This window comes from Phalacrocorax aristotelis, chromosome 4 (assembly GCF_949628215.1).
Source record: "Phalacrocorax aristotelis chromosome 4, bGulAri2.1, whole genome shotgun sequence".
In the NCBI taxonomy this organism is placed as follows: Eukaryota; Metazoa; Chordata; class Aves; order Suliformes; family Phalacrocoracidae; genus Phalacrocorax; species Phalacrocorax aristotelis.
The window spans coordinates 52,923,540-52,935,978 of NC_134279.1; the positions used below are offsets into that span (position 1 = coordinate 52,923,540).

The window sequence follows — 12,439 nt, forward strand, 5'->3', positions numbered from 1 at the left end:
ACCCACCACACAGTCATAAAGCAGTACATCAGGAAGACAGAGCACAGCTTCCTGTAACAGTGAGACACTTAAGTAGTAGGGTATCTTCCAAAGACTGTCACCTCATACCATTCTATGCAGGTTTCAGTGCATGACTGTTTTACATGAGTATTACCTGACTTAAGGTCCTGAAGTTACATACCACAGCTGATGGCCAGTTTGACTACTTATTGAATAAGTCTCCATGAAAAAGCTTTAAATTCAATAGTTTATTTATAATTGTAAAAGCATCAATGTTACATACATTGAGTAATTGCATATTTGTTAGAATCGTACCTACTCAGAAGACTGGTGTGTGCGAAGACAAGACAGTCATGCTTAGATTTCCCCCAGTAGTTTGCTGCTTCGCTATTTATTCCCCCCTTCAGAGTTCAGTAAAATTTCCATAGAAACAGAGTGAGGAAATACAGACACATAATAGCCAGTTTTGAAGTGTTATGAAGACAGTTTGACAATATCACATAGGCCCTTCAGAACTACTGAAGGCAGAGATCTACCTGGTATTCAGACAGGCAACGACTGGACGAGGCAAGAGTTACAGCAAACAGGCAACAAGCCCAGTTACAGTCCACTCAAAACCATTCATATTCATAGCTTGTTACGAATAGGAGAATTGGTGTCAACTTTATCACATCATTCCAGAAGATATCAATGGGGTATGTATATACACACATTTTTAAAAAAAGATACATGTATGTACATACATTTTTTAAATAAGGCAGGTATTTATGTCAGGATCTTAAAACATTTCTCCAGCCCCTTTTCCTATTAACATAGTCTATGTTGCCATTTTATTGCTAAAGAAAGCATACCATCATTGCAAGCAGAACAGCATCAGCACTGGCTTTAGTCAGTCCAGTTGAGTTAATAAGGGTCAAGACATACATTACTATGGAAGAATACTACCGTTACAGAAATACAGAAGACTAGCTGAATTCTATTTAGATCGCACCAAATCATTCTCTGGACATAGTCTGTACTTAACAGTATACACTAAAAAGCAGAACAGCACCATTTTGGAGCAACAGAAAGATACCTAAAATACTACTTCCCGACTTCTTACTAAGATGTTATATTAAAAAAAAATACATAAGGGAAGGATGAGGACACAACAGCCTTCATCTGCTGCTCTAATAGTGCTTTTTTCTGTAAGAAAGGATGCAGGACTTTTGAGCTCATCCAAATGCAAATCCTAAGACAAATGAATACACACGCCATTGTCTTTGCATAACTAATAAAAGTTACTTGTTAGTATGACTTACAAGGTGCACTCTCGAAGCTTTTTATCAGCCTGCTTCAAGGAGATCCAGGTGTTCAACATGTTTGATCGCAGTTTGGCCCACACCAAATGGTTGTTCAACCCAAATATCTGGGCAGCAAACTGGGCAGCTCCTTCAGGTGACAGAGTAGTAGGGCAGCCAAGACCTGCAGAGAAAAGGGAGTGCCACTTACCAAAACATATTTTATAGTCAAACAAAACACTGCCTCTGAAGAATAATTTAGGACAGTATTTGTTTCAGCCTCCAGGAACCACATGGTTAGTTCTAAAGCTACTGAAGTGTCAGTAGAAGTGTTTCACTACTTCTAAGAGGACTGCCTCATGGCATTGTAAGCCAAAAGCAAGCATACCAAATGACTCTCCTTATACAGAGGTAACAGGCTTCCAGGCCTCCTACTTGCCCAGCATCCATTCAAATCACTAACAAAGTTAAAAATCATACAGGTAGCAATGCACTGAAGTAATAGTTAGAGTTAAGCTCTTACCTACACTGGCTCTGGAGAAAGGTACTTTTTGATCGTAAGGAAAATGCAGCTCTATAACTGAACAAAATTCAATTATTTAAATACCCATTAATACTAATTCCAGTTTCAAGCTGGAATGTTTAGCAAGGATAAGCCAAGGTTTATGTTTTTCTAAAGACTATTCCTATGTAATCTTTGCTCTGTCTATTGGGCTTTTTGCCATCAAAAAAGTCAAAGACCGTATGCAAGATATTTCTAAAGACTTTGTTCAGTACTGATCCAGCTGCTTTCCCAGTGTTTTGCCATGTGTATTTGTACACATACATATACTAGAACAACAACAAAAACAGAGCTAGGCCAGAACAAGAGCATAAGTTGAAGACTGTCTTACCACTGGGTAGTCTGAGAGAGGACCACACATCCTGAGTTCCCCAGTCAGCTGAGAGCGGAGGACAGTTGACAACCGGGTAAGCAGTGTTACCGGACATTACTGGCCCCAAACCGTTGCTTCTGCCAGCTACTGCGACAAACACTGTTGGGATTCCGTCTCCTGAGGAGGGAGGAAGACATTCAGAAATAAGCAATCCACCTTGTTCTCTACTACTTGCTTTTGCAGGGACTTAGTCCAAATCCACAATTCTGTTTGCAGTTATTTTGTCAATTCCATTACATGGCACTAGAATTTTGTGTCCAACTTCCCCCTTCACAGAAATACCTTCTAAATCTTGCAGCCTTAAATCCCAGCTACTGTTTACTGCAACTGAAGTTAGCATGTCTTACTCTGCCTCTGAGGGGAAGTCTCAGTACCAGAGGAATACTGCTGCTTAGCTTTGTAGAGAACACAGTCATTAAATTCTGGCATCTTTAAGCATTTCTCTCCTTAAATCTTACACAGTTCAACTCAAAATAAATGTTTCTCAACTATGGTTACCACATCTGTAGTTTCACCGAGTAGAAAGTGTACTCCCACAAAAATAAATAGTTCTCATCTCTCTTCTGCCAGGCTATAAACAATTCTGAAGAGATGTCAAGCTTTCTCAGTAAGGGTAAGAATTTAAATGAAGTGTCTTTTTCTCATGGTATCTAAAAATAATGAGCAAGAATATTTTCTTCCTCAGGAAGGAAAACATGATGGGAGCAATATCTGCCTTGTACATAACACATAAGACTATTCAGTCAGCTAGAGAAACTCCTCCTCATTTCAGAAGGGCCAGGATCACCAGCAAGATGCTACAGTAAGTGAATTAACATGATCAAGGCTTGGGCAAAATACTTCTGGTACTGGGATAAAAGCAGAGGTTAGACTTTGAGTAATGGAAGCTGTGGCTGGGCAGTGGGACAATACGTTACTCTGTATCACTTAGTGCAGTCTATAACCCGTCATTATGTAATTAGCAAGTGTAGGGCAGCATTAACAGCTTGGTGTTCTGTTTAACAAAAGGAAAAAAAAAAAAGGAACCCTCAACCTGCCAAATCCTTGAACTGCCAAGTCATTCTTGAACATGATACTGTTTCAATCCAAATCACTAGTTCTCTGTTATTTACCTTCATATTCTGCTTTGATCCTCAGGGTTTCATCCGGCCCTTTGTGAGCAGAGGTCACTCTTAACTCACAAGGAATTCCAAAGGTTGCACATGCCTTTTTTATTTTTTCACAGTGACTGAGGTCAGAAGGAGATCCCATCAACACCACAACTCTACCTTGGCTCTTTGTTTTCAGAAGCAACTAGGGAAAAGAGCGAAGGGGGGCAAAGGAAAGAAAAGCAGTCAGCAGACATGTAGGTACTGAAGTCTAGATACAGTATTCATAAGAAACAGGTACCTCCACTCTTTCTGCAACCCATTCAAAGTTTCTCTTAACCATCTGCAGAGCTTCAGGAGTCACTTCTTTCAGGTCCCGGTAGGACTGGAAAGAGATAAAAACCCACAAAACTGAAGTTCACATGTTTTGGATAGATGAACACTCATTTTGCTATCATAATTGATAAGAATACCCCAACTGAAATATTTATGCAGTTTCTAGCAACTCCACAGAGAGCAGAGATTGGTACAGATATAGGAGAGAGTGCACATGGAAACAAGGAAGAGCGATTTAATGAAGAACCACCTCAGTAGGTGTAAACAACCTTCTACATGACAGTTCATGGCCATTTGCAATATGAAAGGCTTTGAGCCAGGAGGGTATCCAGGTTTTGGAAGCTTCCCAAAGGGCAAATTTAAGGGAAGACATACGCCTCTTAAAATTGGATTTGCATTGACACAACTGACTGCAGTAGCACTGCACTAGCCAACCTATGTTCTGCATGATGTTATCAGGTACCTTATTTTAGGGAGATGGGCAAACACACTGTCAGAATAATTCCCTCAAGCAGGCTACTACATAATTCAGGTGAAGTAAACAATAGAGCAGTTCTGCTTCCTAATTTCAAAGTAATACCCCTCCTCCCACACACACTTCAAAATCTTCCCCTGCGGCTTACAGCCACTTTCTCTCACAGGGTCTCTGCTATTAGTCTCAGTGACTCACAGAAGCTCCATAGCAGCAGCATTCCCAAACCGGTTCTTTCATAACTACTTATCTGGCAATTCAGAGACATTTGACAAGTGTATTTGCTACAAGTTTAAATATAGGACAAGTTTTATTTCAAACTTATGTTTGCAGCCCTCATATGTGGACGTAGTTTGTTAGTAACATATAGACATCTGAATATTGAATTCAAGCTTAACCAAAATAATGAAGAAAAGCACCCTCCCTAGAGATCCCTCTTATGTATCACCAGATCTCTAGTTGTAGAGGAGACTACTCTGAATAAACAGAGAAACGGGGAGGCAAACCTGGGAACCAAAGCTTCTATTCTTCCCACCACTTTCTTGTCCAATTATATTTTTGACTTGTTGTGCAGATACTTAAATATGTTACCCCTGGAAGCTCCATGCTTCAGTACAATAGCTCCAGTCATAGGTGCTGCTGGGTGTTCCTACTGAAGATATAGAGGTAGAGGATTTTTTCCTACCACAAACCAGATCATCAACTATTTAATGATAACAGGATTGGGCATTAGGTGCCCTATGAGCTACTCCATAACAAGATAAGACTATCTAGAAAAAGTCACTCTGAAAGCAGATGTTTAACTGTAGGGTTTACTTACTTTCATTCTCCTTCCCAATTAACTTAGAAGGTAAAGATTAAATCATTACCTGTTTGTCCTTCTGCTGGCTTCTGTCTCCTGATGGCCACAGTCTCCATGAATCATTATCAATAACATCAGCAAGAACAATTTCTTTTGTCAGAATATTAACACCAAATTCAATCTAAAGACAAAATAGGATTCTTATTAGGAACTATACAGTGATATGTTTCCTGTCAGAACCAGGATCATGAGAAATCAGATTCTTATACCTTCAGGTCTACCAGAGTGCAGTTTTGGGGCTGCCATGATTTTTCCAGGATCTCAAAAATAGCTTGAGTAGAACGAGCCATAATATCCACTTCAGTCTGGCCAATAGTAAGTCCAGCAAAACAGAATTTTGCTTCAATTAGCTGCTCCTCAGACCACTGTGGATCATTATTAGCATCATCCTGTTAAGAAAACCAAAACACATACATCATGTAATGTAAAGTTGCTCTAGGAGGAAAATAACCATTAGCCGATAATGCTAGGTTTTGCTTTTTTTTTTAAATACAGGCTACAAACTAGTATTTCATGATTAGCACTAAAGAGGTGACAGCAACATTGAAAACGCTTGCTGTAACACCCAAACATCTTTAAAAGCATTTCAACTTTGGACAGTGCTGCAGGAGTGACCGGGTGCACTACAAACAACAATTTAGGTCATAGTTCACAAGACACTTCTTTCAGCATGCATTCCCAAAGAAGTTCAGAATCCTAAATGACTAGCTAGCTACCTACCCTAACCATGCAAGTATTGTTTATTTTAAGTTCCTCAAATATATCAACACATCTGTTTCAACTCATGCATTAGGCTTATGCTTAAAAAGTCCTTACACCTTATAAATAAAACATTTTACTATTTTATGTACCGTTTGGCTTGTTACTTCTTTGCTGGCCCTGTAAGCCAGTATTACATTCTGTGCACTTTAGACAAAACAGCTGTTGGACAAGAATGCAAGAAAACATTACGATGGCAAAACTACCAATACCAAGAAGACTGGTCAGCCACTAACACCAATCGCTTTGTCAGCATTTTAAAGGAGGCAATACAGAATTCTAGCTCTGTTCAAGTTTGATTAACAACACTGGAAAGGAAACTTACCTTGTAAAACATCTCAATTTTTGGTGGGTAAAACTTATATCCTTCTTTGACACCAGGGTTTCTTTTGAGGAAGGAGCCAGTAGCAATTCTTCTGCACACCCATTCAATTGGGATCATTTCACAGTGAGCTGCTATGAATGCTGTGTCACTCTGCTTCCTGACAAAAGCTGTTTTGATTCCTAAATATAAAGGTGGCAGCTTAGTTCCATTACTAGGCACACTCCACACTTGAAACAAGAGAGTCGCAAACACCTTTAAGTACAGCTGAATCTTGTTCCCCTCTGGACTTAAGGGACACACTGAAGCTCTTCAGGGTATTTTAAGCCCACTCTGGCTTTCCAAGAGGCAATCAATGCAGTTAACTTCCATAGGTCTTTAGTTTTGCCAATTTTATCATACAACAGTCACTCGTAGCTCAGAACCTTATGCTCTGGTCAGAAATCCTACTCTTGCAAGTAATTTTGCTCACAGAGCTTTTAAACAAATCTATCCCCCACAATGGTTTGTTTTTAAACAAAAGTTAGGAGCAACCAAGTACCCAACCATGCTCACTGGTAGAAGATCCATTGTGCATGAAACAGTAATTGGAGGCTTTCAGAGGAGTTAGGGAGCACGGTAGTCTCTACTACTTTGATTAATGAAGGAGGATGGGGTGGGGAAGTGAGTGACTTAGTCTTCCCTTTCATTACAAACTAACATTTGTTTAGGGCACTAGACCTTAGCGATCTGTTAGGCAAAAAATATTAAGAATCAGAAGCGTATGCCCACACACAAACCTGCTGCAGCAAATCAACCTTCTTAAACTCTAAGATGGCCCCAGATTAAACAGGCACTAAAAGCAATGGCTCTTCTTTCAATTTCACTCTTGAGGAAAAGTCCCACCTTTCTGCCCCCAGGGCAAGATAACCACCAAGCCCAGTTGGCATCTGCCAGAAAGAGACGACAAAGGAGCTGCAGCCAGTCAGACTGAGAAGTAGCTCTATTCCATTCCACTTCCAGAGCCGTAAAGGACAAATTAAAGTCTTAAAATATAGTATTAACATTGACTCTTCAGATTTTGTTGCATTTCCCTCAAGGGCAGAATAATTTAAATAATCAACTACACATTAAGTCACTCCTAAATCTAGGCATTAAGGCCCCCACATGGTTTACTACTACCTTTTTCATCAGTGCAGATGTGAGCTTTTGAAGGGCTGACACTAGCTCTATTACAAAAGGGAGAGAAACTTTAACAGAACTCTGTAAATCATCTTTGAAAGATTAGGTTGAGAGTTGCACAAAGCAAACAAACTACTTCTAAGATGAGGCATTCACATTATCTGCCATTTATGCCAGTCAAACAAGCAAACTGGAGAAGAACCCAGAAAGCTCTTTTCTTGCTTTAAAACACAGTGCAGTTTACTCTGCATATCTTTCTGCAGCACCTGAAGTTACTGACTACAAGCCATTTAAAGATCTTTTAGAATTCTACAGCATGGCTTCTTCACATTTCAAGTTCATATCCGTAGGATATTAAATATTTTGATTGTTATCTTAACTATTGCCATTTAGGAATTAGGCAAAACATCTCATTAATTGTCCCTAAATGAAAACTGGTAGTTTTAATCAACTGGAAATATAATCAGGAAGACCTTGGAGCCTTCTTTGTACTGTATGTACAATAGGCTTCCCGAGAAAGCCAATGACCAAGGATTATACTGAATGACTCGACAGATCTTTGTCTCAACCCATACTTTAAGAACTACTCACGCTGCAATACAGGTAGATACAACTCTATGGAAACCGCCTTTCTCTTCCCCGCATATGAAACTTACTAGGACTTCACTGCTTGTCTGAGAACTATTACTATACCTTATAACAGATAATACAACTTTTAGAGTAACTCAGCTGGTACTTGAAGCAATCTTTGTGCTTCGAAGTGCACTGAGCGTGCACCTATGAGTTGTCTTAACCAGGTTTACTGGTGTCTGTATTATAGTACTGTTTGCAGACTCAAGTTAGAAACCCACCAGCGCAAATTCCCCTTTGCAACTTGCAAACTTCTCAAAGACACTTCAAAATGCTTTCTCAAAGGAGAGATATTGGCTCCATTTTTGCAAGTGTGGTACAAAACTTGCGTGTCTCAAGTTAGTTACATACTCATGAAAGCTCACTTCTAGCATGAGAAATACTTTGAGTCCTTTAAAGTAAACATTAAATTCCCGATACATTTGATAAAGACCGATACATGCATTTTCAATGCTGTTCTCATAAATGTTTAAGTACAAAGCATACAGACACTTTACATTGATATAGCAGACACAGGTGAGAGGGGGGAAAATATAAAAAGATACTCTAATTGTATTTTTTTTAATGTTCATGCACAAGTTTCACACAGCTTAGACAGAGCCTGGTAGTGCCACCAGCTAAGAGTGACTTCTGTGCAGGCAGATGTAGCAAGGCGAGATGCGTCCCAGCTGGGACTACAGGCAAAGGGGCATGTGGGTAGGGAAGAACTGACAGAAGTAGAGGGGAGGATTACGGGCATGTCCAAACAAGCAGGAGGAACTACTGCTGTGTTATCTGCAATTAGATTCCTTCAGATAATCTCACATTCCCAACGAACAAGTTGCCCACCCAGCTCTGTAGTACCAGAGGGAAAAGCGTACGTAAAAACCAATCGAAAAGACACTTAAAAAAACCATCAGAGCCTAAAGGCACGATAATCCACTATCTAGAAACGATACTGTTTTGTAATAATATCTGTAATACGCAGGCGTTTATTCTACCTTTTAAATACTTACCAGCTTCTTGAAGCAACTGAAACACACAGCTAGTTGTTGTATTGGAAATGGCAGCCTTCCCTTCCATTCGGTCCTTCCTGGCTGCATTTCCTGCTGTTATCTGGTCTTTCGACTGCATGAGGACACATCCCGGGATATCTGGCAACTCATACACTTCTTTCGTTTTACCTTCATTTACTTTTTTACCAAGTTTCAGGTCTAGAGAAGTCAAAAAAAAAAAAAAAGAAACCACCAACAAATCAGTTTTAGGTAGAAGGAAGTTTTTTTTACTTCTGCATGTAAGCCCACCAACCTCGCACACTTTATCAGCTGCGTGCAAAGCAGGACCCCGCAGGATCCCACGCTGCAGCCAGTGACCGCGAAGAGGGCGCTAAGCCCGCACCTACAGGGCAACTCGGCCAGGTTTCCCCCCGAGCGCTGAGGGCGAAAGCGATCTCTCAGAGCTTCTGCCCACGCTGCTGCGGCGCCACGAGGAACGGGCCGGGCCGGGCACACGCGGGCAGCGGCCGCGTCCGGCTCCCCGCCGGCACCCCGGGGCCCGCAGGACCCCCATCGCTTTTACATAGTGTTTTATTTTGCTTCGGGACAAACCCGAAGCTCGGGAAGGCAAAACGGGGTGCAGGGGGGGCGGCAGCGGCGCGGCCCCCTGCACCCCCCGCCCGCAGTGGGAAGAGGCGGGACGGGGGCGGCCGGTCCCCAGCCACCCGCTAAACAAAACAAAACAAAAAAACCTGAACAAACACCAAACTTTTTGGGGAAGAAGTTCGCTCCCGCGCACCGACACCCGAGCCCGGCTGAGCGGGCACCGCACCCCACCCCCTCCCACTGGACCGTTACCGCATCCCCTCGGCGCTCAACGGCCGCGGCGCGCGGGCCGTCCCCCCCGCGGCTCCCCGGCCGGGGCAGGCGATTACCTGATGCTGTGGGGGCCATGGCTATGGCGGCGGGAGCGGTGGCAGGCACCTAGGGCACAGAAGAGAGGCTCAGCGCAGGACGCCGGGCCCCGCCGCCGGGGTAAGAAGGGGCCGGCGGAAGGGGCGGGCAGGCGGGGCGGTGGGCAGCAGCACCGCCCGCCAATCGCCGCCCAAGGCGGCGGGGAGGGCCCGAGCCCCCCTCCGCCCCGCCGAGCCCCCCGCGCCGCCCCCCAGCCCCCGGGAGAGCCCCCGCCGTCCCCCGGCAAACACATTGGCCCACTTCCCCGCCAATGCCGCGTCGCGCCCCTCACCCCGCGGGCAACACCCCCCCACACACACCCCCCCGCCTGTTGCGCCCCGCGGGGGCAGCGAGCGCGTGGCCGGGGCGGGGAGGGGATGGGCGAGGCGACGGTGTGGGCACCGGGGGCGCCCCCTCCCGTATGTAAATGAGGGAGGCCGCACCGGCAGGCTACCGGCGGCCCCGCGCAGCGCGGCGCTGTTGGCTGCGCGCGGCGCCGGCAGGAGCGCGCGGGAGCTGCGGGAGCGGGGCCGGGCCGCCCGCCGCCGCCGCCACGTGCCGCCGGCGCCATGGAGCTGGAGGAGCTGGGCATCCGGGAGGAGTGCGGCGTGTTCGGCTGCATCGCCTCCGGCGTCTGGCCCACGGAGCTGGACGTGCCCCATGTGATCACGCTGGGGCTGGTGGGGCTGCAGCACAGGTAAGGGGGTGGGGGGGAACGGTACGGGACCGACGTCCCGAAACAGCGGCTTCGTGGCGGGCAGGGCCGCGGCGGCTGCCCCGGGGGGGCGGCCGGCGGCAGCGGAAGGAAGGAGCGGACTGTGAAGGGAGCGGCGCGGCCGGGGGCCTGCCCGCTCTGTCCCGTCTCGTCCCTTCCTTCCGCGCCGCGCCGTGCCCTGCCGTGCCGGCGGGGAGCCCCGCAGCATCCCGCTGGCGAAGCGCAAGGAACGCCCCGCCACCTCCCGCCCTTCCGGGCCGCCCCCCGGCCCCGCCGAAGGAGCGGCTCTCGGACGCGCTTTGGACCTCGGCTGCATGTCATTTAAGTCGCATGTGCCGCCGGTGCCGGCCTGGGTGTGGGCACGTCCCGCCCTGCCCGGAGCCCGCGGTGCGTCCCGCTCACCGCCGCGTCCTGTCCCGGGGCTGGCACACGGGCGCTGAGCCCCCGCAGGCGGCGCGGCCCGGCCCGGCTGCCGCTCTCGGCGTTACTCGAGATGCTTGCGTTAAAGTGGAGCTCTCGTGAGCCTAGGCTACCGAAACGGAGTGGTTCTGGAGCGTTTTTTGGCTCCGACTAGCCACAGGTGCTTAGATTCATCACCATGATACAATAAAACTTCTACCTGACGTGTCTATGGCGATGTAAAACAGAGTAGATTCACCGTGATCCGTGTGGATGCAGAGCTGCAAAGTGAAGTTTGGGTTCTGCTTCCGTTTGGTATTGAAAGTAATAATGTTATGCACAGACATAAACGAATCATTTTTTCAGTGGTGCCGGAAGGGTATAGCCTCCTTGAGGGAACACGTGCACAGCCAAACACACGCGTGCTACTTTTGTAGTAGTACAAACACCCGTATACTATGGTTAACTTCCCATTTGCAAAATGGGCTAAATAATCACGTTCCTGGCAGCGTGGGGCGGTGGGCTTCTCTAACTACACATGCACCGAATAGATAAAATGACATGTTCTTTGTATTTTTTAAGGTCACAGACATGCAAAGGTTGCTCTAAAACCGGTTTGGACCGACAACAGAAACTTGTTTACATTGAGGTTTTCTGTTTATTACAGCAGTTTCATATTCTTTTACTGGTAAAATGCTGCATCCCTGCATGGCTCTGATACTAATGGTATTTTTTGGGTTGTAGGTTTATCATTCATAAACTAATATATTTGCCAGTGTCCATCAAAAATGTTTTTATCAGGAGCAATAGAGCTGCAGAATCCAGGAAACAAAGCCATGTAATCAATAGTCTCATTTTAGGTTGTGCCATTTTTCTGTGAAGAGGCTGGGGAAAAAAATCTTACCTCATTTGTGCTTACACAGCTACACTGGTGGGCCTGGAGTTTCTTAGTTGGAAATAAAATGATTCATGTACTTTCATTACTTTGCAGCTTATCTCAATTTTCATTGCACCCTTACTTCATGATTTTTCAGTGCACATTTTTTTTTTTTTTTCTGATGGGCACCTGACAAGTATATTTGATATCCATGACCTCTTTAATATCAGATATCCCCCCCGGAGGGCACAACTGTAGACAGTAATACTAATGTTGTGATTGAAACTGTGAACAATTCACAAGTAGTACAGGAGGATACACACCTAAAGGCATACATGCAATACCTCCGATTCTGACCTTCTAACTTGATAATTGTCAACATTTTTAAGGGATGCTTCCTTAGAGACATAAGCATTATTGCATCTGTAAAGTGAAACAGTCTGTTCAATCAGGTATACCTTTGAAAGCACTCAATAAAATCCTTTTAAATAGAGATGTTAATGTTCCTATTTCCTTCTTTAATGTTTCCCTCTAACCTCTTTGCATTTTTCCTACTGTGAGGTGCAGAAGAGGTGACATCCCCTGTCAGAAGTAATGGGATAACAGCCATTTTTCCTCCTTGGAATGTCTCTTGAAAACCAGAATTAAGATTTAGCATTAACTGTGTTGGTGAAT

At 44.9% G+C, this 12,439-nt stretch overlaps 2 protein-coding genes across 2 annotated transcripts in view; one reads left to right on the forward strand and one right to left on the reverse strand.

Annotated features, from left to right (window-relative positions):
- Positions 1-228: 228 nt before the first annotated feature.
- Positions 229-9,962, reverse strand: LOC142056510 (multifunctional protein ADE2). Its single transcript, XM_075091421.1, has 9 exons — positions 9,755-9,962; positions 8,841-9,038; positions 6,058-6,236; positions 5,183-5,362; positions 4,981-5,094; positions 3,605-3,688; positions 3,328-3,508; positions 2,174-2,332; positions 229-1,464 (listed from the first exon to the last, which is right to left on the reverse strand). Exons 1-9 carry the CDS (start codon positions 9,771-9,773, stop codon positions 1,298-1,300), a joined length of 1,281 nt encoding a protein of 426 aa, XP_074947522.1. The 5' UTR covers positions 9,774-9,962; the 3' UTR covers positions 229-1,297.
- A 256-nt stretch (positions 9,963-10,218) lies between these two features.
- The window catches only part of PPAT (phosphoribosyl pyrophosphate amidotransferase), a 52,600-nt gene continuing 50,379 nt past the window's right edge, over positions 10,219-12,439 (forward strand). Inside the window, exon 1 of the mRNA XM_075091422.1 lies at positions 10,219-10,470. Coding sequence (XP_074947523.1) covers positions 10,343-10,470 — 128 coding nt within the window. The 5' untranslated portion in view covers positions 10,219-10,342. The remainder of the gene's footprint in view (positions 10,471-12,439) is intronic.

Excerpts from the sequence above, each read along its gene's own strand:
- LOC142056510 (XM_075091421.1), bottom strand. Across the intron at positions 5,363-6,057 it reads AAATTGAGATGTTTTACAAG|GATGATGCTAATAATGATCC; the intron begins GTAAGTTTCCTT and ends TTTTCTTAACAG. Across the intron at positions 5,095-5,182 it reads GCACTCTGGTAGACCTGAAG|ATTGAATTTGGTGTTAATAT; the intron begins GTATAAGAATCT and ends TTTTGTCTTTAG.